Genomic DNA, 25,165 nt, shown 5'->3' on the forward strand with positions numbered 1-25,165 from the left:
GGAGCGGCACGCACGGCCCCGCGCGCGCCCGCACATCAAAGCGGGCAGAGCACATTGATTTACGAGCCAGGTAGATGGCGATAATTTTAGATGGGCACGGGAGCATGTGGCGTGTTGGGTTTCCTGTTCGTTAGGGTGAAGTCTGCGAGCGCCGTGTGCCTCTGAAGGGAAACTTTTCCCCCTTTCCAGTGGATACACATGGTAAAAACATGGAGAGTATAAAAGTATCTGAACTTATTAGAAATTACAAAAACATATTTTATTGAATCCATATGCTACCTTCTGCGTTTTCAGAGAGGCTTTATTAATGATTGAAATGCAGTCTTAAACAGCACAAAGCAACATTTGTCTTAAGAGAGTCCAGTCAGAGATTTTCTTTTTTATCTTACAGGTGCACTGAAATAACAGCAAAAACTAGTAAACTTCAGTGAGGCTTACCCTCCTGTTTATTCAGAAATAATAGAAATAGCTTTTTTTCTTCCCAGTAATGAGTTTTAATTAATCTTTTTTTTTTAAACAGCAGCAAATACTGCATAAACTGGAATGGCTTTCAGGTTTATGATGTAAAGAAATACACCGTTCATTACCTTGCAGTAAACTCATTGTTATGGTGTTTCTTTTTGGCCACAAGAATGAACTTTCTGGATAAAAGGCATGCCAAATGTACAGTGAATTACAAAATGTATTTTTATGTTAAAATCTATGCATCAGTTTATTATTCCATTTTCCCCACAGAATGATCTTAATCGTGAATTTTTTTATTTTTTATTTTTTTAGAAATTACTTTGTACATTCGTTTCTGCTTTCAATAAAGAAGTTTTACTATACCTTTCAAATACAGAGTAACTCTTGCACTTCACCTTAGTAAGTTGCAGACAGGAAGTCCCGTCTCAATAAAGACCATATTGTTTGGTTATAGCATAGCACATTGGGTTTTATAACTCCATCCTTGTAGTGTTATAATTGTATCACCATGGATTTAACTTTATAATTTGCTGATATATAAATGGCACACCATTTGCTGCTGTCTGTTAAAACCTAACTGACAATTTACATTTCTGTCAATATTGGTCTTCCTGGATAAGGGATGGCATTTGCACATCTCCAGAAGTATATTTCTRGTTAATATCTCTAACAGGCTTTAAATGCATGTACTGCTAAAATAAAGTCTCAAAACAAAATGATTTACTGTCTAACAATAAAGTTGAAATGATGTGGTAATAGTTGTACTCCCAAAGTGTATCTCAAAACATATGAAGCATTGTTCAAGTAAATGCACTTTAAAAATCTGTTTTGACATATCGAGAGGACCATTTCATAGCTATGTAACTGTAATCATCAGAAAGGACTCTATAGGCAAAAAGGAAGAGCAAGAAAAAGCCCACAAACTGGTTACTTTGCCTATACAATCATTCCCAAGTCTGTTTCATATTAAAAATGACCTCTCTCTTTCTATGTTCAGGCGGATGTTTCCCGCAATGAGAGTGAAGATCTCAGGTTTAGACCCACATCAGCAGTATTATATTGCTATGGATATTGTGCCAGTGGATAACAAAAGATACAGGTATGGTGACTTTAAGGCACAAAACTTATGATGCAAGCCATAGGGATCTTGGCTATTGGAAGAAAATATTAACAGTATATAAATTAGCAGAAGGTAGCATTTAACTCTCCTTCAGATTCCTATTTTCATCCCAGCACAGTTAAAAAAAAAAAAAAGAACATTTTGCCAAGTATGCATAAAACAACTGCAGTTTTATTGAAGTTCTTTATACATTTGGCTGATGTTGTATATATACTGAAGGCAAATATTCAGAGTCTTTTGCTTTCACAGACAGCAGTTTTAGTGTAATCAAAGAGATGTTGTTATTAGATTTCATTCCTCATCAGTGGCTTAAATCTACTTCATGTCAGTGGGAATTATTTCCTATTAACAAAAAAATATGAAAATACACATTTTTTCTAGTGCTAAATGGTATTAACCTTAACTTTGATAACATTAGTAGCATTATTAGCATTAATGTCTAAATAAAAGGCATTAGAATATAATCCATACAAACATTCTTGGTCATGCTTCAGACTAATTATTTAATTTATTTTAGTAGCTGTTTATCATTCATATATTCACTAGCTGGTTGCTTAGATTCAGATGGAATAGTATTTCTATTTACTTATTTTTAATGAAGTAATGGCATTTTCTGAAGAATCATGTGAGGAAGGAAAACTACATGTTCTTTGAACATTTGAAATTAGGAAGTATGTGCTTAAACTCTTATTGCAAGGACAGTCCTATTTCTAGGGGGCTAGCTGGATGCTGTTGAAACTGCTGTCCTGTGGAAATTTTTGCAGGAGTGGGCCCACGGAAATTATTGTTATGAGTTGTCCACATTTTGTAGCTCTTGCTTTGCAAATGTGATCCCATTCTCCGTAGAAGCCAGGAGGACCTTTGCCAAGTAGTTCAATGCAGACAGGATTGGGTCTTTACCAGTTGCTGTTTTGATTATTTCAACCCTATACTTAGTATAATTTAGGGAAAACCACTGCAGATTTAATTGTAGAAATAGGAACATTTCAGACGAAGACTAAAAGTTTGGTTCTTCAGGAATGCTTCCATGTTTCCTAGACAAACACTGCCCTATGTCTTTTGCGTGTCCTTACTTCATTGACTGTAATTTTGTCCTTTTCTAATGCAGTACATAAGACATTTTTTATGACCATTGTAATTTTTTTTATTTTTCAACAAGGTGAAGATATAAATGCTGAGGGGAGGCTTTTTTTTGGTCTGTGCCCGAGGGAAAAGATGGGTTTTTTTTTTTGAACCTGTGCAGTTCAGTAAAATGGAAAGTCCTTGTGTTGCTTTGTGTTGCAAGTGTGCATTTACTTAGCAGTCTAAGCATGTTCCTAGAATGTCTAAACTATTTCTTAATTCATGCAAAAAGCAAGGTAAATGTTCCAAACTGAACAAAAATGTTAATATTAAAAATGACAGTAATATTTAGTGTGAGTTTTTAAACAGTGTTTCATTTAAAATAAATACACGCATATTGATCTGTGCTGTCTGCCCAGTGTTATATTGCGATCCCCAAGTAACTGAAGTAACTTAACAAAAGTTGTAYGAAGGGCACTATTTTCTTAGTTGGCAAACTTAAATTGACGTAATCATATATTAGTACCTTTCCTTTATCTTCCTGCTAGATGTTGATGTTTTACTTGATTTCTCTTTTCATTGCTTGTACTGCAGTCTCTGCATTCTTTTATTACTGTTACTTAAATGTACTTTTCATGTGGCTTTACAAACTGACTGTCCTGCAGAATCTTTATATTTGAAAGATACAACAGAAGTCATATATTGGGCCTAATCTTTTGCTGCCGTAGCAGATACCAAAACTAAATGGAAATRAAGAAAATTACATCTAGATCTAGATTTCTAGCAAAATTAGACCTTCCTGTAAATTTATGGAAGCTTAAGCTTCTGTTTGAAACACATTATCAATATTTAGGACATTGTTTACTTTGGTAGGAGAAGGACATATTTCATATAAAACAAGAAATATAAAATAAATGAAAAATATTAAAACAGTTGGCTCTATGAGTTGGGGGTGAGAACTTGTCTCCAGGAAAAAACTTCACCACAGTTCTAGATTTTAGTTTTACAGCTTGGTATGAATTGCACGAAGCTATGCATGTTTTGGATCATTTTGTTTTCATTTCTGATTGTTTGTCATTTTCTAATTTTCTCTTAAGGAACTGAATTGTACAAGCATATGATTTGATAGTCTTTCATGTTTTTATAAAAAAATACAGCTGATTTTCAGGAATTTTACTGTACTTGAAAGAAAAAATACCTTGMCATTTTTAATTAGTCTTTTTTAAATTGTCCCATGAAGTATCTACCTTAAGAATAAGTTTCCTACTGAAGTAGGCGCTACTTTTATTAGAAAATGGCTTTGTCAGCATCGGCCTATCAAATGAAATATGGGCTGTGTTTTTTTTCATTTTTAAGCCTTTCTGCAATACTATTCAAGAAAATTAATATGGTCTTGCAGAAATAGCAAGAACATAGTTCGACATAGTTTCATTATTTCTCACAATCGTAATCGATGCTTTCCCTTCAATAGTGTTATTCATAGACTCTTATTTTAGACTCAGCATGTTGAATCTTCCACATACGGAGTTATTACTTGATGTGATAAATTAAGAAGCAGATCTGCCTGTGTGCTAATGCCTGTTTAGAGCAGAGCTGCAGCACTCAGTGAACTTAAACCAGCTTAAAGCTCAGTGAGCAGATAGGTGTAAAGACTGTTACTGATTTTAACAAGAGCATGGTCAGATGGGAGTGTGGTTTTTAGTGTGCCTTTTTTAGTTACCAGAACTGAAGTTTTGAAACTGAATAACTTTTATTTATTGTCTTTTCGTGTTTGTTAACAGATGGGTTCTTGCTATATGGATAGGCCCTAATATATTAATACTGAATTGGCCAGATAAATTATTTCCAGTTTTGTTGTTATAGACACTGGTTTTCTTTTTACAGGTACGTTTATCATAGCTCCAAGTGGATGGTGGCCGGTAACGCGGACTCTCCGGTACCACCTCGCGTGTATATTCACCCCGACTCCCCCGCCTCTGGGGAGACGTGGATGAGGCAAGTGATCAGCTTCGACAAACTGAAGCTCACCAACAATGAGCTCGATGATCAAGGGCATGTGAGTACTCCCTCCTCTACGGTGCTGCGCGCAGCGCAGGCTTAGGGCTCAGCCCTGGGGGACTGACATACGGCCGTGGGGTGCCAGAAATCGGCTTGACTTTTCAAAGCTGTTTTGGAACTTTACTGTCCAGATCTGAAATCTTCTTACTTTCTAGCCTGATAATTAACTGCTTATTAGAGCATGCTGTTTTACTCCCCCCTCAAAATCCTGCAAAGTAATACTTTACAAGGCTAAATTGCCTAATACGAAGGGACAGAATTGCTCTCGTGTTTTCCCACCAAGTGTGCTACTCACAACTTCTGCTCTAATCAAAAGTATGTTTAAACTCACAAGTGGCTAGGAGAAACATTAATAGTGTGTAATAACTTCATGTGAATAAAAATACCCTTAACTATTTTCTTAACCTAAACAGTTGTGTGAAATCCCATGAGGTGTTAATAATTGCAGTCAAAAATAAACAACATGGGAGCTGGGTTTGCTCCGATAATGATTTATTACATACCTTATGAAGCAAGACCCTTTCACAGCTGAGGCTCATTACTTCTGAAAAAACTGGCGAAGACGTATGCAATATGAGTGTTCTGTTTGCAAGTTCTAAATTGTTTAGTTATGACATTATCTAATGTGACAAAACGTGTTACGTTAGTATTTCCTTTTCTCTTCAAAACTGTTGAAACATGACAGATATAAGCCAGTATCTTTCCAGCAATCCTTAGAATAGTTTTACTTGACACCTTAGGAAATAATTAAAAAATGAGAATTGCTTTTAGTCAGGGTGAAGTCTTTAATTTTGTAAAATCCAGTAATAAATAGCCAGTGTTGGCTTTCTTTCAAAGGGAACGTTGAATTCCAAGTGGTGGAGTTTTAAGATGTAAGAGGCGAGTTTTGAGACAGGATGTAGATTCCATTGACCTTAACATAGCCCAATTTATTAAGCAGGATACTTTCTCTTTCACTGAAAGAAATGCAAGAAAATGTTCCTGCCGCACAGTACAAAGACACTAGGTGTATCCTTCAGTGTAGTTGTAACTCTGTGACATTAAGCCAGGTATTTTGTCAAAACTTATTCCAAGTATCAGCATAAGAGTTTTTTTTTTCCTGTGTGCTTGCAAAGGAGATTAACTCAAGACTATAGTCAAATTGTGCAGGAGTTAAGACATTTATGTTACAGACATAGGATACAGGAGATGGGCTGGACTGAGCTAGTGAATGCGATAACCAGGATGAAGCGGCTCCCTTTCATTTAATACTGTTCATAATTTTATCACATTCTTCCTGAAAAAGAACTTGTGGGTATTTACGTCTTTTGAATTAGCAATGCTCCTGTTTAGGATTGTTAAAAAAGAGGCACTTTACATTGTTTATCTCCAGAATGACAGTTTGGGGATCTGATTTGACAAGGTTCGTTTGAGAAAATATTAGCACAGGTAGTTCCCGTAGTTTCCCCAATACTTGTGTGTTTGTGACGTTTGTCGAGCGGGAGTTGCATCCGCTGAGTCCTGAGTTTATCGTAAAGGCTTTAACAAGTGAAGCAGATGTGACTGGGTAAAACGCTGCTTCTGCAACGGAGAGCATGCCAGCTGGTTTTTGTACTCAGTCATTTCAGAGGGGCGATGTGTGGATACAGTGGTCCACCCAGGCACTTGCAGTCACAGCCTGCCCTGTGATAAAATCTTGGATATGTAGAGAACTGTATTACTCTATTTTTCCATCCCAGATCTTAGCTTTGTTTTTATTCTGAACTGAAACCTGTGTAGTGTACACGGCACACCATTATTCATAATGTCGGGGAATATAAATTTTCTGGTCTTTAGTTAAGTGTTTCGATTTGGAAACTAGTGAAGTAAAGTTCTAGTGCAGTGATGTGAGACACATTGAACTGATTCAGAGCTACAGCAGTGCCCTTCCTCCCCAAAATGGAAATTTAAGTATTAAAATAAAAGGACAAAAGAAGGATGACTGTAAAATAATTTCATATTTCTCAAATCTGGGAAATTGCAAACATGTCATTCATAATTACCAGAAAAGGCAAAAGCAGAAAGCAGAAAAGTGTCTCTTCCAATGGGTACATTTTTTCTTTTAAAGCTATGGTAGTGTGGAATGCTGTATTGAAAAAGCTATGTAGCCTCTGAATGCCTCCAGCAATAATGGAAAACGAATAATCATATTTTGTGATGAATATAAAAAACAATTGTTTCTCATAAGCAGGAAGGAACCATTTTTCTCAAGAGGGTACCAGGGGAGGGATAGCAGATTAGAAGATCTAGGGGTCAAGGCCATACCATCCTTAGAATATTTATTTTTATGGAGATGGGGTATATTTTAGGTTATTAGAAAGCTTTTTTTCTTTTTTTTTCCCCCTGCTTGGGCAGAATGGCTCAGAGAAAACTCCATGAGGTCTGTATGCTCTGCCTTCATTCCTCCGATAGTTTAATCAAAGTTGGGGTTTAGCTGTTTTTCTTTGGGTATACTTTCCATGCTGTGTCTGATTCAGGGCCTGTAACCTTTATTGCAATTGCTTCTTTGTTCTTTCAGTTCTCCTCAGAGGTGACAGCTTTTGCAGAGTTTTCATGCTAAAATTTGAGGGCTAGGCTTTGTTCTTGCACGTGTGATTTTCATTGAGTATTAGGGAGTTAGAATGAGATAGATCCAGAGCCCTTTTATCAGTCCCAGAGTATTGACTCTCAGAGTCATTGACAGAAGCGGCTCATGTTTGTGGGAATGGGGACTACATTTGCAAACAGAGGATAAGGCAGTATTTCTGTGTAGTAGTTATATTATGGCAGTAATTAATGGCAGCCAGCTCCCATTGCATTGCTTTGGGCCCTGCGGTAAATGGCAGCGCTGGCCTGGGGCAGCTTCTTGTTAAAGGAAACCAGCCATCTCTAGGACAACTTGCTTTGCCTCTCAAACGCTTTCTGGACTTCTTGCTTTTGCCTGCTGCTATTTTCATCAACATTTGGAGTGGGAGTTTGTGACTACATGAGAGTATGGTGCTGTTCTTTGGAGAGGTTTTGCAGTTCATCTGCACGTAGGATGCTCTGCTACATGGGTTCTGAGACTGAGAAGATCAAGCAAAATTAGTAAGGATATATTTTCCCTGTGTATTTTTGTTCTCAAAAGGAAGTCCCAGAGTGAATTGCCTACTTTGGAGAGTTAGGGTGTCTACAGAGACGTTAAGGCTTGATGACAACTTTAAGACTTATACTGTGGCATTTGTGTCTTTCATCTGAGTTGCTATGAGTTGCTATGATAAAGAAAGGTAAATCTGTATTTTGCAGTTGACACTGAGAAGTACGTGCTCTTGACATTCTTTGTTTCATATGTTAATGCCTCTCATCTTCCGTTTATGGAATCAGCGCTGCATTGTAAAATCATTCTCTCRGTCTGATTAGAGCTGTTTGATTTTTTGATTTTGATGCTGTTTTATATCTGAATTTCAATAGAGGGGAAAAGTCTATTTTTATGCTATTTTCTGTGCTTTTCAACTAGGTATTTTTTGATGCAAACAAACATCTTTTTAACTTTTAGTGAAAATGAGATGGTTATTGTCTTAATTGTTTCTTGGGGGGGGGGGTGTTTTCCCATTTGAAAGTGGGGTTAGGCTGGAAGCAGAGGCAGGCTGTTATGCTGCCCAGACTTGGCTCAAAGCAGTAAGCTCTGCTTCCAGTCAGTGGGTTATATGTTCTTGTCACAATGAAAAGCTGGAAAACATCAGCATTTGCACTTGCAGTTTTGGTCTTTGTGAAGAGAGAATTCATGCTCCCTGGCTCCTGGCACTTCTCTCCCTGCAGAAAGCCTGAATACAAGGGCTCTGCGGAGAGGGTAAAGGGAGATTTTGGGGGAAAACAGCAAGGTGAGGACCTTGCCACTGGTGGGGAAGTGGCTGCGTAATGTACGTGCCACTCAGCTGCAGGGCAGGAGAATTGGGATGTCTTTTGTGCTGGCCATGAGACATGTATCACGGCAGTACTTAAGGTCACCGTCAGGATGGAGGCCTCACCATGGCAGCCTTACGCAGCACATATTACGAAGATAATTCTTGCCAGAAAGAGCTTTGTGTGTTTGCAGATGCTTTGGTCCATATCCTACATCGTCACTGTCTTGGGCTCCCTTTTCCCAGCCCCGGCACACCCTTGTGCAGCTCCAGCAGTTGCTCAGGAGCCTCTTCCTTGGATGCAGTCTTTGCTCTTAAGAGCTGCTGCCTTGTTCTGCTTACCCCAGGCTCTGTACTGCGGTGCTTTCTGGTCAGTAATGGTGTCGTGACAGCTGTTGTGCTCAAAATGTAGTAACTCTGGTATTTTGCATTTTGGGAGAGATATATATCCCCCCACAAAGAGGTGAGGTGGTGCTGATGGGCACCGTCCCGTTTCTTTCTTCATCGGTAGCGCTGTGCTGTTTGCTCGCACACCACAGGGAGAAGGCAGAGGGCTCGAACGTGACAGTGTGGTGCCTCAAGCCCGGTGGGTAGCGCATGCTGAAAAGCGAAAGGAAAGTTTGAATTAAGTAGATTTTAGATAGACTGGTTGTTTTATAACATTGTTGTAGTGAAGGTAACATTTGAGATGGGTGATTTTGCTAGGAGCAGGTCACATTGGACTGAGGAGACTGCCACCAAAACACTCTGTTTTTTAGCGTTGTAACCAAGGTGGAGTGCTGCTGGTAGCTGGCTCTGTGTGTGAGTTTCCATGGAGCTGTGGGAGGCATATGTGAGGTCCAGTTATACGGCATGAGGGATTTTTTAGAAAAAGCAAGGTGCTTAAAGGGAGTCAAAAGTAATGCCAGCCCCTGCTTGGCATTTGGTGGTGCCTGCACTGGCTGGGTTTTTTTGCTGTTGTTCTTTAAGGGTACAAAGGGCAAGTTGCTGCTTCTGCAGATAAACTGTTAAATGCTGTTTGTGCTGTTAAATGCGCAAGCAAAACAAAATGAAAAGCAGGGATCTCCTTTTCCTTAGCCTTTCCATGAGGGTAATTTCAGGTGATGCTTATAATAATAGAGGTAAAAAATGTCCAGGGAGGGTGTTGCATCTCCCTGTCATTTTATATGCTGTTTACATAGTATTGCTCTTCACTTCTCTAGGGCTCTGCAATTATGTATTATATAGCTGGAGTTCAGAATCCCAGCCATTAACAAAAGATCCCATTGTACAAGGCACCATACAAAAGAAAAAAATATTCCCTGCTACAGATCACTAATGGTCTAACAATGTGTCAACACTGGGAAATTTCGAAGTGGCACAGAGCCAAGCCAGGCTCCTTCCATAACTAGGGTCAGGTTAGCTCTGATAGCCACCCAGGTGGGGAGTGGGCAGCGCACATCTCCATGCTGCTGTGATTTCACTGCTTCTCCTACATGAGCAAAGTTGTTCAGAGCTACCTGGTTTATCAGTGTCTACAGTCAGGTCTGCAGTGCAGCCAAAGACTCGCTTGCACCTCAAAACTGGTGGGGGAAACTAATCCCGAGTGGCAGCAGAGCGTGCTGTGCTCTGTTGTGCCGAGGCAAGCGACAAGGCACGGTGTAGTGACAGCAATATGAACCATGGCTTAGAGACTTCTGTGATCATTTTTCTGTTGCGCCGGTGCCTCCCCTTGTATCACTGGGTTTTTACAGGAAAGCAGACTCAGGAATGTGCTGTCCTCTCTGCATTTGTCCTTTTCTAGATCTTTGCCAACAGAAAACTGAAAGGATTGTGTAAAAGAGAATACACATTTGCACGTAAAAAAGTCTTGCTCTCTGCAAGATTTCAGAAACTGAGAAAAGGCCTCATATAAGAACATCCGTAGGGCATGCCTTGAGCAAATTTATTGGAGCCTGTGATGTCATTGTCAAAACCCCACTAACAGGCTAATAAAAACCCTGATTATCCAGAAACTTGGCTTTTCCAAAATGGAGTCATGTCATCTGGCCAGAACCAAGCATGTTAAACTGTCCAAACTGTARTTTATCCAAATGAATGTAATGTCCTCTATGTCATTTGGATGAATGAGCTTGCATGGTATCTGGTGTTCAGGCATGAGGGCTCTGTGAAGTGCCTGCGCACATACACATTCTGTGGCTGCTTGAGGAGCAGGAAATTAAAAAACTTCCCCTGAATTTTGATTAGCGTTTCCACAGGCCACAGGCCAATAGCCTATTTATTTATTGAGTTACTAATTTATTAGACCTTCCAAAAATAATAGCTGAGCTTCCAATTATTTTATTTTCTTGAAATTTTCTATTTTAGTAGTGTTTAACTGAAGTAAAATAGAGGGAAAATTTTGCATTTTAATTCCCCTCTAAAATTTGGGAGCAATACCAGAAAACATTTTTGTGTTTAACTTTAGGCACTGTGAGTTCATACAGTTCCTGTAGGTTTATCCTTTATACTTGGCTTTTGTATGTTGTGAGGAGATTGTGTATTGATATTCTTTGTGTCTGTATGCATATTATAAACTTAGGGTTATTAACATTTTGGAGTTTTGGGATTTTGGTGTTATTTTACTCAAAGTTTCTGCTCCTTCAGAGTGTGATAGTCTCAACTTGTGCTCAAAACGAAGTATGTTTCCAGCCTTCAGGATATCAGGGGAAAAAATGCTTCAAGCATATCCTGAAGATTCTGAAAACAAAAGGCAAATGCTGCTGTTGTTAATCTCAGTAGATCAAATCCAGACTCAAGTGAAAAAAGCAACAAAACTTTCCTAATTGCAATGGGACCAGGACTTCACCCCTGATTTCGTTAAGCCAGTCTCCTGAATTTGAAGCTCCCGAGTCATAATTTTTAAATGCTCAGGCTTGGCAATAATGTAAATGCACAGGGATTAGACTACTGTAATAAGAACCTTCAGAGCTTAAAGAAAACATTTCATTTCCAGTAAATGGYGTGGTAAACGCATGCCATAATCTGTTCCAAAAAGCTATTAGTCTGAAACAGCAGGGTGTCCTTTCTAATAAATGTTATCTTTTTCCTTTCGTTTTGATTGTGTAGATTATCCTGCACTCTATGCATAAATATCAGCCTCGTGTCCACGTCATCCGTAAGGACTGTGGAGATGATCTGTCCCCCGTCAAGCCTATACCTTCAGGAGAAGGGGTCAAAGCGTTCTCCTTTCCAGAGACGGTTTTCACTACTGTCACAGCATACCAAAATCAACAGGTAACATGGGCTTTCTACTTGGAAGTTTACGGGCTTCTCAGCGTAGGCCAGAGAAGTATAAGATAGGAGAAAAGGAGATTCTTTTATTACAGCACTTAGTAAAAATGCATTGACTAAACCCTTTTAATATTTAATAGCTTTCACTAGTAGTATTGCAGCAGTGCCTGGAGGCTATAGCTGAGACTTCAGGCTGTGTGAACTACRTGGTGTGTATAAAAAGTAATTCCTATCATGAAGACCTCACAGTCTAAGTAGACAACGTCATTAATAGTGCCTTCATTACAAATGCAGCACTGAAGCACATGGCAAAGAGGGGTCTAGTTTTTAAAGGTATTTTTGTACCTTCAAATGTAGATAAATGTCCAGATAGATTTTTAAAGTACATTTGGGCCTGACTCCAATAATTTCAAAACTCTTCCTGAAAAAGATATCCCAAGATCTTAAAGGAGAGGCGGAGGCCCAGAGCAAGTTGCAGTCATTTTCATTAACTGCATCCATTATTCATTATTAACTGCAATTTATCTGGGTCCACGCAGTCAGCTTCAGAGTCAAAAATAAACTGCAGGTTGCCTGACTCCAGTGTTTGGCTCTCACTTACCACTTGTGTAAATATTAACACTAATGGTGACACCATATTTAGTGTTGTGACATTTTATTAATTCCACATATGTTATTTCATATTTTGGGAAGGTATATATGCCTTGTTATCTTTACAGTGAGAAGACATTTAATGAGGCAATAGACATTCAGAGCTGGAGAGCATGTAAATAATGAAATATAATTATTTGGTACCTACCCCATTTACTTAAATAAACTGCAAATATTTGTTCCTTTGCTGTTTTTTATAGAGGATAATGGCCTGCAGGTAGTCTTCTTTCCATGTCCCCTTCTTGACCCGTATAGAAATAAAATTTAATTTCAATTTTATCGCAGTTAGGCAATGTACTCTCGTAGGTGAAGAATGACATTTGCCAGAATTGCAACCTGCCTTTTGGTAGTGTAAATACCTGTTAGCTTCTCTGGGGATCTGTGAAAACAATGATCACAAGGCTGGGCCTTATTTTGCTGTGTTTCAAGAAAACTGTCTTAAATGATGCAAATGGAAAGATGTTTCTGCTATAAGTGAAAGAAGACAGAAAATTTCACTGTCGGCTTAGTTCTGTCAGGAGAGTCATATTTTGTGTTACTTAGCTGAATTTGCAGAACTCTCACCATCTCTCTTTAATCATCTTCACAGATAACTCGTCTGAAGATCGACAGAAATCCATTTGCCAAAGGATTTAGAGATTCAGGACGTAACAGGTAGGTGCTGGGGAAGGAGATAGGCTTCTTAATGCTGACAGAATCAGTTTTTGAAGGCTTTCAGTGGATATCCTTCCTACAAAGGGGAATATTTGTATTTACAGACAAGTTAGTAGCAATTCAACTGAGCAGCATGAGAGGCTGCTCTTGAAATCTCCTCTCTCTCCTGGCCAGAGGCACAAATTGTGGATAAAACTACAGCCCCAGACTCTTGCACTTAAATGGCATTTAGGGTAGATGAATGACTCGTTTTCTCTTAAAAGGGGAGAAGCTAGGTCCCTCATGCAGTAGCTGGATGTTTAGTACACTTGCCTAGGAGATGGGAGGCCTGTGTTCAAGTGTCTCTTTAGCCTAAAGAGTGTTAAATCCACACTATGCAATGCCTAGGTGAGTGCCCTTCCTACTAGGCTATAGATGACCTTGAAACAGGCCTGTTTTTCATCTCTTATGTTGCAGTTGGACTGATTAATAGCTTGTTCTCTCTTGGTCCATGAATCTTTCAAAATAGCAATAGGGAATCTGAGTACTGCAAAGTGGAGACTTGGGTCTAGTCCCTGCTGCCAGTACTGATGAGGTATTTTATCCAAAGATTGTTTAATGCAAAATACTTAAGCCTGTTATGAATTGTATGCTAAACCATTTCAGCTAAAAAAAGCAGCATTTAATTGTGGTGCATAGTATACATCGGTTCCAGTGACCACTTTGCATTTGGTTTCTACGGCTGCTGTATTTATGACCTAACCTTCCAGAGAAGGAAGCAAACTGTGTACCGGTARGAATGTTCAGAGAGTATCTTTTGTTAGCTGGTACACTGAGCTTTTCTTCTAGTGGAGGCTAACGCATTAAAAACCATTTTGTTTCCACCTGAATTACAAAAAGGCTAAGATTGCCCAGCAAACTAGAATATTTTTTTATGCAAGCTATTGGAAGAGTAGGAGAGGAACGTTTGCAGAAGGGGCGGGATGGTTTTAAAGATTGTCTGGCATCAACTAAAGGCATCTTTTCAGTTTGCACTCCACGTTTGCTGTTTTCTGAGATTTATGTCTTCCAGCAAGAAACAATTGGCCATGTTCTGTCCTTAGGCCTGGAAGTAAACCCCCTTCCACAGGCATAAATAAGAGTTTTGTCCTCCTTTGTAGCCTTCTATTTTGAAACTAAGTGAACATTAACTTCCAGATAAATCCAGACTGAAAAAACAAAACCTGCTGTGTACACTTGGGGAAGAAAAAAATTGCCATACATGCCCTATTTGACAACTCCCCGCAGACAGTGTCTCTGCTATCCGTGCTCGTTGCAGAGCTATAAAATAAATACTGAGAGAGCCTTCAAAGAAATGTGTAGGTGAAATCCTGGCTCCACTGAAATTTCTRACTTCAAGTGAGGTTAGAGTTTCATCCATAATGTTCTACAAAACAAGAGAAGATGCTCTGAAAAATAGAGGGGAAAGAATTGTTTCAAAATCAATCTTAAACTAGATTTATATGGCTAAACACATTGATTTTATCTGAATACTAGGTAGATACAGTAAGACTACTGCATCTGCAACCATGCAAACCTGGTTGTAGGAATCAGGCTATAGAGAGATTTTTTTTTGATTTAGCTACTAAGAGTAAATTTGGTTTGGGCATTAAAGAAGAGCATGATGTTTGAATTGAAAGACAGTTACAGTTTACAGAAATGGATTGAAAGGTCATTCCTGTAGAAAGGACTTCTATCTAAAAGTATCTGGATTGGCTTTAGAATATGTAATAAATGCAGATGTTACAGAAGTGATTCTGCATATTTTTATCTGCAGCAAATAAACATCAGTTTACTAAAATCAGTATTCCTGTTTTCTTTGGTAAGCTCTCAGGTACAGAATAAATATGTTTGTGAATGTAGCTCAGATTTTTAATTCTGTAGGAAGATTTCTTTTTTAATTTAAGTTACTAGTTTACTCAGCTGATTATTAATTTACTTGGTTGCCAAACATAGAAATTAAATATTAAGATTCTGTTATCTTCAATGTTCTATTATGCTTATCACCTAGACATTTTACTCTGCAACAGCAATGTTAAAAAAAAAGTACTGTGGTATCACTAATTGCAACTTTTCAGTATTCTTTCAATTATTGTAGCTATCTTACTCTGCACTGCTTCATGCAATAATTATGCTTAATTAAAAATGTTCCCTTTCAGGTTATTCCCTTTCAGTCCCACAGGCTATTTTATAGAAATCAGTAGCTTCACCTTTTAAATGCATTCCCTGTACATTTGCAAAGTGCAACAGAATTTATGTGCTGAGAATTGTTTCATTCTTCAGTTAGGCCTTAAGTTTGACCCTATAAAAACTTTTACTCAGGAAAGGACCAGAATTTCTCTCTTTAAATACTTCAGGAAAAACATAACTGTTTTGTTAAATAAACTTGGCCATTTGATAGCGTAAATTAGGGTGGTGATAAAATGTGGAAATTGTTCGAAGGCATCTTGTATAAATTATCGCCTTGGCTACACTCCTCCAGGAGGTGGCTTTTATCTCCACTTTAACTAGAAATGAAAATTCACCGTTACTGAGGAAAATGAAGGCTATCTTTTTAGGCCAGGTTTAGCTAATATATACTTTATAACTGTTTCCTGAAATATATTTGTGATCCTGCTGGAAATGCAATGTGGAAGAAGCCGTATTAGAAGAGCATGTTGGTAGCATCAAATTGGGCTATTTGCATAATTCCAGTTTACAGAGTGTTGCTGCTCAAAGGTGAGTACTTGTATTTGGTATGTGCCTGATGTTGATACTTAACAGGCCTTTGGGACTGAGCAGCCAAAAGTAACAGCAAAATTACACCTCTGAGCTGCATTATTTAGAAAATTATGTTGGAAAATGAATGGCCCGTTACCTTCAATAAACAGAGTTTCTTCTACATATTGTCTGTCACAACAGTTGTCTAGCCAGTTATTTCTTTGTCATGACAAACTGTTGAAAGAAAACAGTTGAAGATAGTTAGTTACTAAAGGCGATTTGTCCCCAGATAATAAGCAAGTCACAGCATTGCTTATACGCTTAGTGGCAAAAAAGTGGTACATCCATGCCTTGCTTATGTCAGAAGCATGATTTTCTAACTCATGGGTAATGACTGGGAATCCTGTTTAAATAAAAGTTGCCTGTGGATCACCTTTCTTCCAATCAGAAATAGGAGATCTAATTACCCTCTGGCAATTAGAGCAGCTGCTCTTAAGGAAATGTCGTACTAGGAAAATATTTAATGTCATTATAGCCAAAGCAAAAAGCAAAACAGAGAGCCAAACTTGTGGAATCAGGAAGTTCTTTGCATGCTACCGGCACAGTGACTATAGAGCTCATGGATCAGGACATAAGGCTCTTCTCTAAAAAGCAAAACAAACTCCCTCAAAGTAATCCTGAAATGTTACTACTTTTTATATGTGTCTGAAGTAAAGTTTCCAGGGAAATGTGAGACAAGACACAGCATTCTATTATGACACCATGGTGCTTTTGTTCTAAATAGAATGGGACTGGAAGCTTTGGTAGAGTCTTATGCCTTCTGGAGACCTTCACTGAGGACACTTACATTTGAAGATATACCTGGGATACCCAAACAAGGTAACGGTCTTCCTTGTGTTCTTTCAGTACAAAAATGCATGAAGATAAAACTCTGCCCATCATTCCTTATAAAAATCTAGGCTGTGTCGCTTGCAGAAAAAAGCAAACCAACCAATCCCAGGACAGGCCATCACCTGTAATTGGAATTATTCCAAGTTACAAAATTAATACTAATGTAACCACTGTGGCAGTAAAAATGTGAGGTTGTAAAGGTAAATTAGGTCACATGTGGAGGAAGATGCGAGTTATTCAAGGACAGAGTAATCTCTTCTTTAGTGTTATGCTTGGGCTAGTTATACAAGACAGAGTTCATCTATAGATGACTTGTGCTGTATACATCCAAACACTAATGTAGGAATTACTTRTGTGTTTAAAAAAAAAAGAAAGAGGGAGAGAAGAAATGTCCTCTAAGTATTGAATAAATAGCAGCAAGCTTATTTAGGTTTTCTCCTTGGGAAGCTTCCTTGATTCTTAAAAAACTAAAAATTATTCAGTAAAAGTCCCTACAAATTTTGTCTGCATCCTAGAGCTTGAAAAAATGGACTTCTCCATTTTGCTTTCTCCTGCTCCCCAGTCTACAGCCTCTTGCCTTCCACTTCCCCTATCATAGACATGCTGCTGTGGGGGGAGAGAGGGCTATTTTAATTGCCTGCTTGGACAGAGAGAGGCATCTCTGTGCTGTTTTCTGGATTCCTTTATTTCTGAGGCATCCCTATGCATGTAGAAAACCTCTCAGCCTTTTCCCAAGCGCACCAGACATCTTTCTCTTGACTTTCACATTTACTTGTACCAAACTTAAAAACATCCCACCTGCTTTCTTGATAACATGTTCCCGAGTCGTTAAGCAATCTTCAGAGCAATAGCATACACAGAAATCACTTAACTTCTCCTTTGCTCACTCCCTTGAGAAACCTTGATCATCAGTGCTTGCGGGAAATTAAAAAGAAGGTTTTGTGCTAGGTCACAGATATGTTGGGTGAGTGTTGGCAAAGTTTTTGGCGGGGGAGGAGATGGTCCTTGTAAAAAGGCCTATAATGAGAAGCCAGCATCAGACCTGAAATACCTTGTAAGAGTGCATAAGACTTAAAGGCAACTCATTCTTCCTCTTTGTGAAGTTTATCTGTCCAAGAGACAGACCAAATGTTTTCCCCTGTTTTTATATAGCAGGACTGTTTGAAGGCAGGGGAGTCACAGTCATGACCTTCCCACTTCCTTTCCTGCTGTTGCCTGAAGTTAAGGAGTTTGTTGAAGTTACTGTTACATTCAAAGAATGGGAACTAAGATCCTTGCAAAATCTTTAATCTAATGTACCTTGGCTGGTAGTGTGGTTTAGAGCTTAGCCAAAGAGACTTGCTGAAAGACCCCTCTAGAAAATCATCCTGACTGTTAATTCTGGAATTGCCCATCTTCAGATAGTGGAGACATTGACGTGGATTGGGAGAAAAATAACTATGCTTTACACTAGGATTTTTAGTATGTGGAGGTGTCTGGTGGTGTTTTGTGCCTTTTGTGGTCTGTGAGTAGAGCAAGAGGAACAGGCAGAGTTCACTGATAATAATGTATTTTTCTCTTTACTAGCTCATCTATCCTGAAATTCTGTTAACTTATTGACAGTCTATGTATCTCTTTGTATCATAAAGCTGTTTTAGTGTTAATGTTTAATGTTTATGTTAATGGCAATGTTTATTCACAAACAGGAGAGTCCTTCCTGCTAGTTGTCTTTGGGAGGCTATGAAAGGCTAAAACCGTTTTTTCTACATTCATTTTCTGGGGAAATATAATCTCTAAGAAAAGGAAGCTCTTCTTGCAGCTGGGAAGTTTTCAGAATCTTGAGAAAAGGCTTCACCTATAGCAAGCAGTGCATTTTAAGAGCATTCAGCACTCATATTTGTCATGTAAAAAGTTCTGATTTCAGCAAGTGAACAGTTCACTACGAGCCTAAACCTCCATCTACCCTTTAAAAAATGAAGCAGCCGTGCACAGTACTCAGCCTAGACTTCCCTGAAGTTGTTTTAACAATGGGAGCCTATCATTTGAGGTAAAGAGCTGCTTCCTTAGCTGGCATGCTGATAATGATAGGCACAAAGGAAGTGCGTGTCGCACAGAGCAAAGGGCTGTAAATGCACTCCAGGCTATAGCAACAACGTAGATGGCACAAAATCCATAGCTGTGAAGAAGGCTTGTTGTGATGTAGTGCTCGCTATGTCCTAATCACCATGCAATTTGCTTCCAGTATCAAATAAAAAGTAGTTAACCTCATGGGCAGGAGCTGCAAGTTTGAATGTATTGAATGATGGTTGCAGAAACATAACTTATGTTTCATTCTTGAATAGGTCGCTTCTTTAAAAGTACATATGTGCACACACACATTTGCACACATATGTACAATATTTTTTGAATCTCTTTGTGTCAAATGTTTCATGTCAGAGGGTTATTATCGAAACATAAAGGTCTTGATCTGTCACAATCTAGGAAATGAACCTTTCTCAACGTGCTTCTCACGCTTTAATATTCTCTTCCAGGAAATGCAGGTTCCTCTACTTTACTCCAGGGATCTGGCAGTGGAGTGCCATCTACCCACCCTCACCTTTTACCGGGTTCCCCTTGCTCATCGCCAGCCTTCCATCTCAGTCCCAACACTAGCCAGCTCTGTAGCCTTGCTCCAGCTGACTACACAGCTTGTGCCCGCTCAGGCTTGACCCTGAACAGATACAGCACTTCTTTGGCTGAAACCTACAACAGGCTCACAAACCAAACCAGTGAGACGTTTGCGCCCCCAAGGACTCCCTCTTATGTTGGTGTGTCGAGCAGCACAACTGTGAATATGTCCATGAGTGGCAGTGATGGGGATGCATTCAGCTGCCCACAAACTGGCATATCTATGCAGATTTCAGGGATGTCTCCACAGCTCCAGTACATCATGCCATCCCCATCCAGCAATGCCTTTACCACTAATCAAACCCACCAGGGCTCCTACAACACGTTTAGACTGCACAGTCCCTGTGCACTGTATGGATATAACTTTTCCACATCCCCTAAACTGGCTGCCAGTCCTGAGAAAATTGTTTCTTCCCAAGGAAGTTTCTTGGGGTCCTCGCCAAGTGGAACCATGACGGATCGGCAGATGTTGCCCCCTGTGGAAGGAGTGCACTTACTTAGCAGTGGGGGGCAGCAGAATTTCTTTGACTCTAGGACCCTAGGAAGCTTAACACTCTCATCTTCTCAAGTGTCTGCACATATGGTTTGATGAAGCCTTTAAGTAAAAGTACAGTATGTTTGGTGACTACAATGTATTTCTTTTAGAATATGAAAGAACACTCAATGTAGCTTGTAAAGTGTATGTATATATGATATGAGAGGAAGTTTCACTGAATTTTTGATTTGCTTGTGGCCAGATTATTCTCCTATTTTGCGTTACACAGAGTTTGTTGCAGCGCAGACTGCTTTAGTTTTCTGGTATAATACACTTAGTTGTATAACACGTCGGGACATATGCAACAAATTAAGTAAGACTTCCTCCCCTTTTCCCCCTCCTCTGTTCTAACCCCTTTAAAGAATGAAATGACACTTAGAGTATTAAACAACACAAACAAGCCCACTTACATTTCCTATAGTACTAGTGAGTTTCTTTAAAACATTCATACAACACTAAGCTGATGCACCAAAGACATTTTACAAGTTTCTTCTGTTATAAGGGGTATGAAGGGTATTTGGACTTAAAGTGTTAGGCGTCAAGAATCCAGCCTAAAACAGAAGCTGAGCTAATGGATTATTTATACAAAGTGAACGGAAAGATTTGTTTCTAGCTTATCAGCAGCATGGCATTCTTACTAGGATCTTTTTCAGTGTTAGTCTAGATTTATGATTAGGTGTTTAAAGACAACAGTTAAAGAAAAGTAATGCAGATTCAAACTGTGGTGATATGAGTGATTTAAACCAACAGCAGAAGAAGCAGCATTCCTTGGTACAGAATGAACTTCGGGGTGCTTCATTTTGTTAAAGGAAGGGCTCGATGCATTTATTTTTTTCACCATAAATATTGCCTATATGACATTTACTGGACATTAGGATATTCTAATGTATCTTTGTTTTTGTATTTTTACTTTTTTAAAGGAAAATGCAGGTTTGATTAAAAAAAGAAAAAGCGAGCAGAATGAGAAATTAATGTGTTTTGGGGTATTTTTTTATAAGGGCAAAATGTTCTCCATCCTCAGAATCTCTTAAACAAATTGCCTATACCAACTAGGCAGATGATAACCCAATTTGCCCACAAACTGTTGCTGGAAGCAGAACTTTGTGGTAGCTGCCTCCCTGTAAATTGGCCAGATTGGGACCAGGATTACAATAGGCCAAATTCCCATAATAGTTTACTCTGAATGCTACAGCATGACACCTACAGCCTATTTCCCTCCCTCCAGGGAGCCATCTGTCTTCCTTTCTCGTTCCCTTCTGTCATGAGGTTACTACTGCTCTGTTTTTCAAACAATCTTTGCCGTGGAATTTAAGCAGTTCACTTCCTTCCCATCTCTGGTTTTAACCAGGATTTATAAAAACGCAGATCAAAACCTGTTCCTGACCAGGCTTCTCCAGAATGACAAGGGCTTGGGGAGATACTTATGTCACAGGGAGACTTCTGCCCTTTTCTACACCTGCACAGCCCCTGCACACGTCAGTCCTGCTGCGAAAGCTGCTGTTCAGCTGCCCACCTGTCAGAGCATTAAATGCAGAGGTTATGGAACATATTTTAATGCTTGAGAAAATAGTTCTTCCACATTACAGTAAGCCTCCTTTGTATTATGCAGGTTTAAAGACATCTTAAAGTGGGTGCAAATGTAATTGAAAATGCTTCCCTGGCCAGCACTGTGGAAAGGAGAATAAGGCCTTCAAAGCTTATGTTTTTCTCTGTCAGATTTCAGTAAAAGGAGATCGTTATATTTCTCAAAAGTTCCAATATGTTTTCTGGCAAACAGTGATTTAACTGCTCCCACTTTATGAAATGCTCATTGCAACTAATATTTTTTCATTGGGATAGAGACAGTGGAAGAGAAACACACCCTTCTCTATCTCTTCTTGCTATTTGGAAAGAGAAAAGAAACCACAATAGTATTTAATTAAGCTCTTGCCCAGAGAATGCTTTATTTCTATTAGTTATATATATGTTTATGTCAAAGAAGATGCTGATTTATGAAGTTATCATTCAGAGCTGGAAAGACTAGAGGATGAGTCTGTAATTTAGAAGATGTGGGTTCGTTTCTCTGCTCTGTCAGAAACAACCCCAGTGACATTGGGCAGTTCACTTAGCCTCTCTCTAACTGAATTTTTTTCAACTGTAAAATGGAATAGCACTTCTGTGCCTCACAGGATATGGGGACAATATGCTAAAGATGCAAGTGTGTTCAGACAGTGTTCATATATGAAGGTAACAAAGCATTTATATACTTGGATCTGTTGCTGGTTTTGGTGCTCCAGTTTCCTTTGAGACAGATCTCCAAGCAAAGGCTTCCAATGCTAAAACATTGCTCAAAAAAACAAACTAATAATTTGTAAAATGGTTTTAAAATGTGCAGAAGATGGGCAAATTTTCAGCTATGTAAACTGTCATAGCTGCATTGATTTAATTAACAAGACGTGTATAGTAATTTCTGCTCTAGCCAAAACTTTGAAATGTTGCTGTTGGATAAAGCTTTGAATGGGGGGAGTGGTACAATTAATCTGTACTTGAAAAAGTGTAAGCAAGATAATTCTCCATGTCATCTTAAGGGGCTATGGCTGGGTCGAAATATGGAAGAGCTAAATCATGCATATTCCTACAAGGGAAAACAAAAGTTTATGCATGGAAGTGCTCCTGGTAATAGTAGATATTTTGTCATCTGGGATTTTTTTAGTACTGGTCTCTTATTTTTCCTCAAATTATTCTTATCATATAACCGCACAATATTGTTTGAAACATTTGTTCCTTAAAATTTGAATCATATTGTAAATACTTACTGGTGTGTCATTGTGAAAAGACTAGCTTTTTATCAACATAGTAAATGCTATATATGCAATATATCTATAATTATATATCTGTATTTTACAAAAATGCCACAGAAAATATATTAAAGTGTGTATCTAAACACTTTTTACTACATTTGGAAAATGAAGGGGCTTGGGCCTTTTTTTGTCTACAGCTTCCACAAAAACAAAAGAAATAACTCTAAAGTGAGCTCTGAAATTCAAAGACTTAATAAGCTGCAAGGATCCAACTCGTCCACAATTCCTACACGTTTCCATTTAAGTATACGGTGCTGAACATCTCTGTCATTTGTATGTGAAGGCCATGACAGATGTTGAGCACAAGGATATTCTGAGGCTGATAGCAGAGCTGTGAGGGTTTTATTTGTTATGGAAGAAGGGACCGAGGAGCTTGCAAGACTGACCAGCTACTGATGAAGCCTTGCTGGTGCTTCCTACCTGAGCTCATCCCAGCGAGCAAGACAAATTCAGCTGTCCATCATTAGCCAGATCTGAGAAATTAACACTCACATGTGATCAGGTGCTCCAGCAAAAGCTTCAATATCCTTCATATTTTCTCTCTGTGCTCTTACTTCGCTCATTCACTCTCTTGTCTTTTTATTCTAAATGCTAAAATCCATTGATTTTCAAGAAGTAATTTACAGTATATAATCAGCTGGGTATACTATGCTTCCATTCAGCAATGAGCAACATTTCTTCCCTCAGAAATACTGTTATCCATAGTGGCCTTATTTCCCGTTGTACTGAAATAAATGATTCCATGTGATGTCGGGCACAGAGCCTGAAAATATGATTACTTTAGAATAATAGTGTTTCATAGTCACTTAACACCAACATTGTTGCAAATGACCAGAATTAGGACAAGAGAAGTGGGCATGAAATGTTTGATCCTAAATATCAGGCTGGATTCTGCTCTAGAGAGAATGAAAACTGGTTTTAATAAGAGAAGAGCCTCTTTTTTGTAATGGGACAATCAGACTCTTGAGAAGTCAAATTCCCTGCTTGAACAGAGGAACAGGAGCAACTTCAAGATCACAGACAGTGTTGGCATTAATGCTAGCAAGTCTATACTGTGAGCAGTTCAACAATGGAAACTTAAGTCATCATGAGAAGTACCCCACAGGTTCTGTGGTCATATTTTTCGTATTAAGATAGTAGACCTAATTAGTCCATACAGAAGTGTGTTTAAAAAGGCTGCAGAGTAGCTACTTTTAGAGACTTATGTACCAACTTCACATATGAAATTATTATTTTGCTGCATTCCTCTGAATAAGCTCTCAAACTCTCATGGCATGATTGTTCAAGTTTACTCTGAAGTCCAACTTTTAATATCAGTAACCACAATTTATCATAAAGAGGTAATTGCTGATGTTTGTAGGCTGTCTGTCCACATCAACTGACCAAATATATTGACTTGTCTACAGAGTGCTTTGTTAATGTGATCCTCAGACACAACATTTCTCTTTGTGCTTAACACAAAGTTGTTGATATGTGAATTTAATTTATGCCAAACTACAGTAACATTCATATTCTGCTTTATTTTCCACCATATTCTTTGGTTACTCAGCTAATTCAAAACACTGTCATGCCAAGATGACATGCTCTTTTAACATGTGGTGTCATGCTTCATTAGGGAATAAAATCTCTACAGGACTCAACTTGCTTTAAAGGCTTTTAATCAATGTTATATTCATGCACTAAAAAGGTGTTTGCTAACCAAAAAGGGAAAAGTCCTATGCAGTCATCTCTTGTTCTTGCACAGCAGTATTGAATTGTCCATAAAACCATCTCAGATACTTTGGTGCCCTAGACCCCAAAAGAGRTGGGCTCTAATAAATGAGAAATTGAATCTTCTGAACCTGCTTGGAGAAATACATGGACCTGAGTGAGTGATATTTTCTGTCCATTGTTTATATTAAAACTGAACTCTCTTGATCTAAAAAAGCTGACATCTAAGCTTTGTGCAGGATTTTTTCTAGGTCTTTCCTTGCCAAACACAACCCGCTGCAGGCTGGCCAAAAGCCTGTCCTTATTTTAAATGTAGTCCCTGTTCCAGGCGCTCCCCTCCATTAGGCTCTCTCTGCTTGCAGAAGCATGAGATCAAGTTTGTAGGTGAAGACGTCCATACTTGCGCCACTTATTAGTTATTACCCCAAATTGTACTTTTACAGTAAGGACTCATGGCCAACAGTGAAGCAAGCAATTTACTAAATGTCAACCATGATGGTCTGGCTTCAAACACTAGCAGTACTTGAGGAAACTAAGCAATAGTCTGTGAGCAAACTGCCAATGTTTTTAGAATACTTGAAGGATTACAGTTCTGTAAATTTGTCTAAATTTTAGAATTTGAAGTCCAGAAAATAAGCACTCACATTTTAAGGAGGAAAGTAAATTGGTACTCATATCAGTAAAT

The 25,165-nt window shown here is 38.7% G+C and overlaps 1 protein-coding gene across 1 annotated transcript in view; it reads left to right on the forward strand.

Moving 5' to 3' along the window:
- TBX18 (T-box 18) overlaps positions 1-20,085 on the forward strand; it is a 21,630-nt gene extending 1,545 nt beyond the window's left edge. The window contains exons 2-7 of the mRNA XM_026062679.1: positions 1,421-1,564; positions 4,532-4,703; positions 11,671-11,838; positions 13,076-13,140; positions 16,643-16,737; positions 19,260-20,085. Of these exons, the coding sequence (XP_025918464.1) occupies positions 1,421-1,564; positions 4,532-4,703; positions 11,671-11,838; positions 13,076-13,140; positions 16,643-16,737; positions 19,260-19,984 (1,369 nt within the window). The 3' untranslated portion in view covers positions 19,985-20,085. The remainder of the gene's footprint in view (positions 1-1,420; positions 1,565-4,531; positions 4,704-11,670; positions 11,839-13,075; positions 13,141-16,642; positions 16,738-19,259) is intronic.
- The last annotated feature ends 5,080 nt before the right edge of the window (positions 20,086-25,165 follow it).

Source organism: Apteryx rowi, unplaced genomic scaffold, assembly GCF_003343035.1.
Source record: "Apteryx rowi isolate R43461 unplaced genomic scaffold, aptRow1 scaffold_191, whole genome shotgun sequence".
Lineage (NCBI taxonomy): Eukaryota > Metazoa > Chordata > Aves > Apterygiformes > Apterygidae > Apteryx > Apteryx rowi.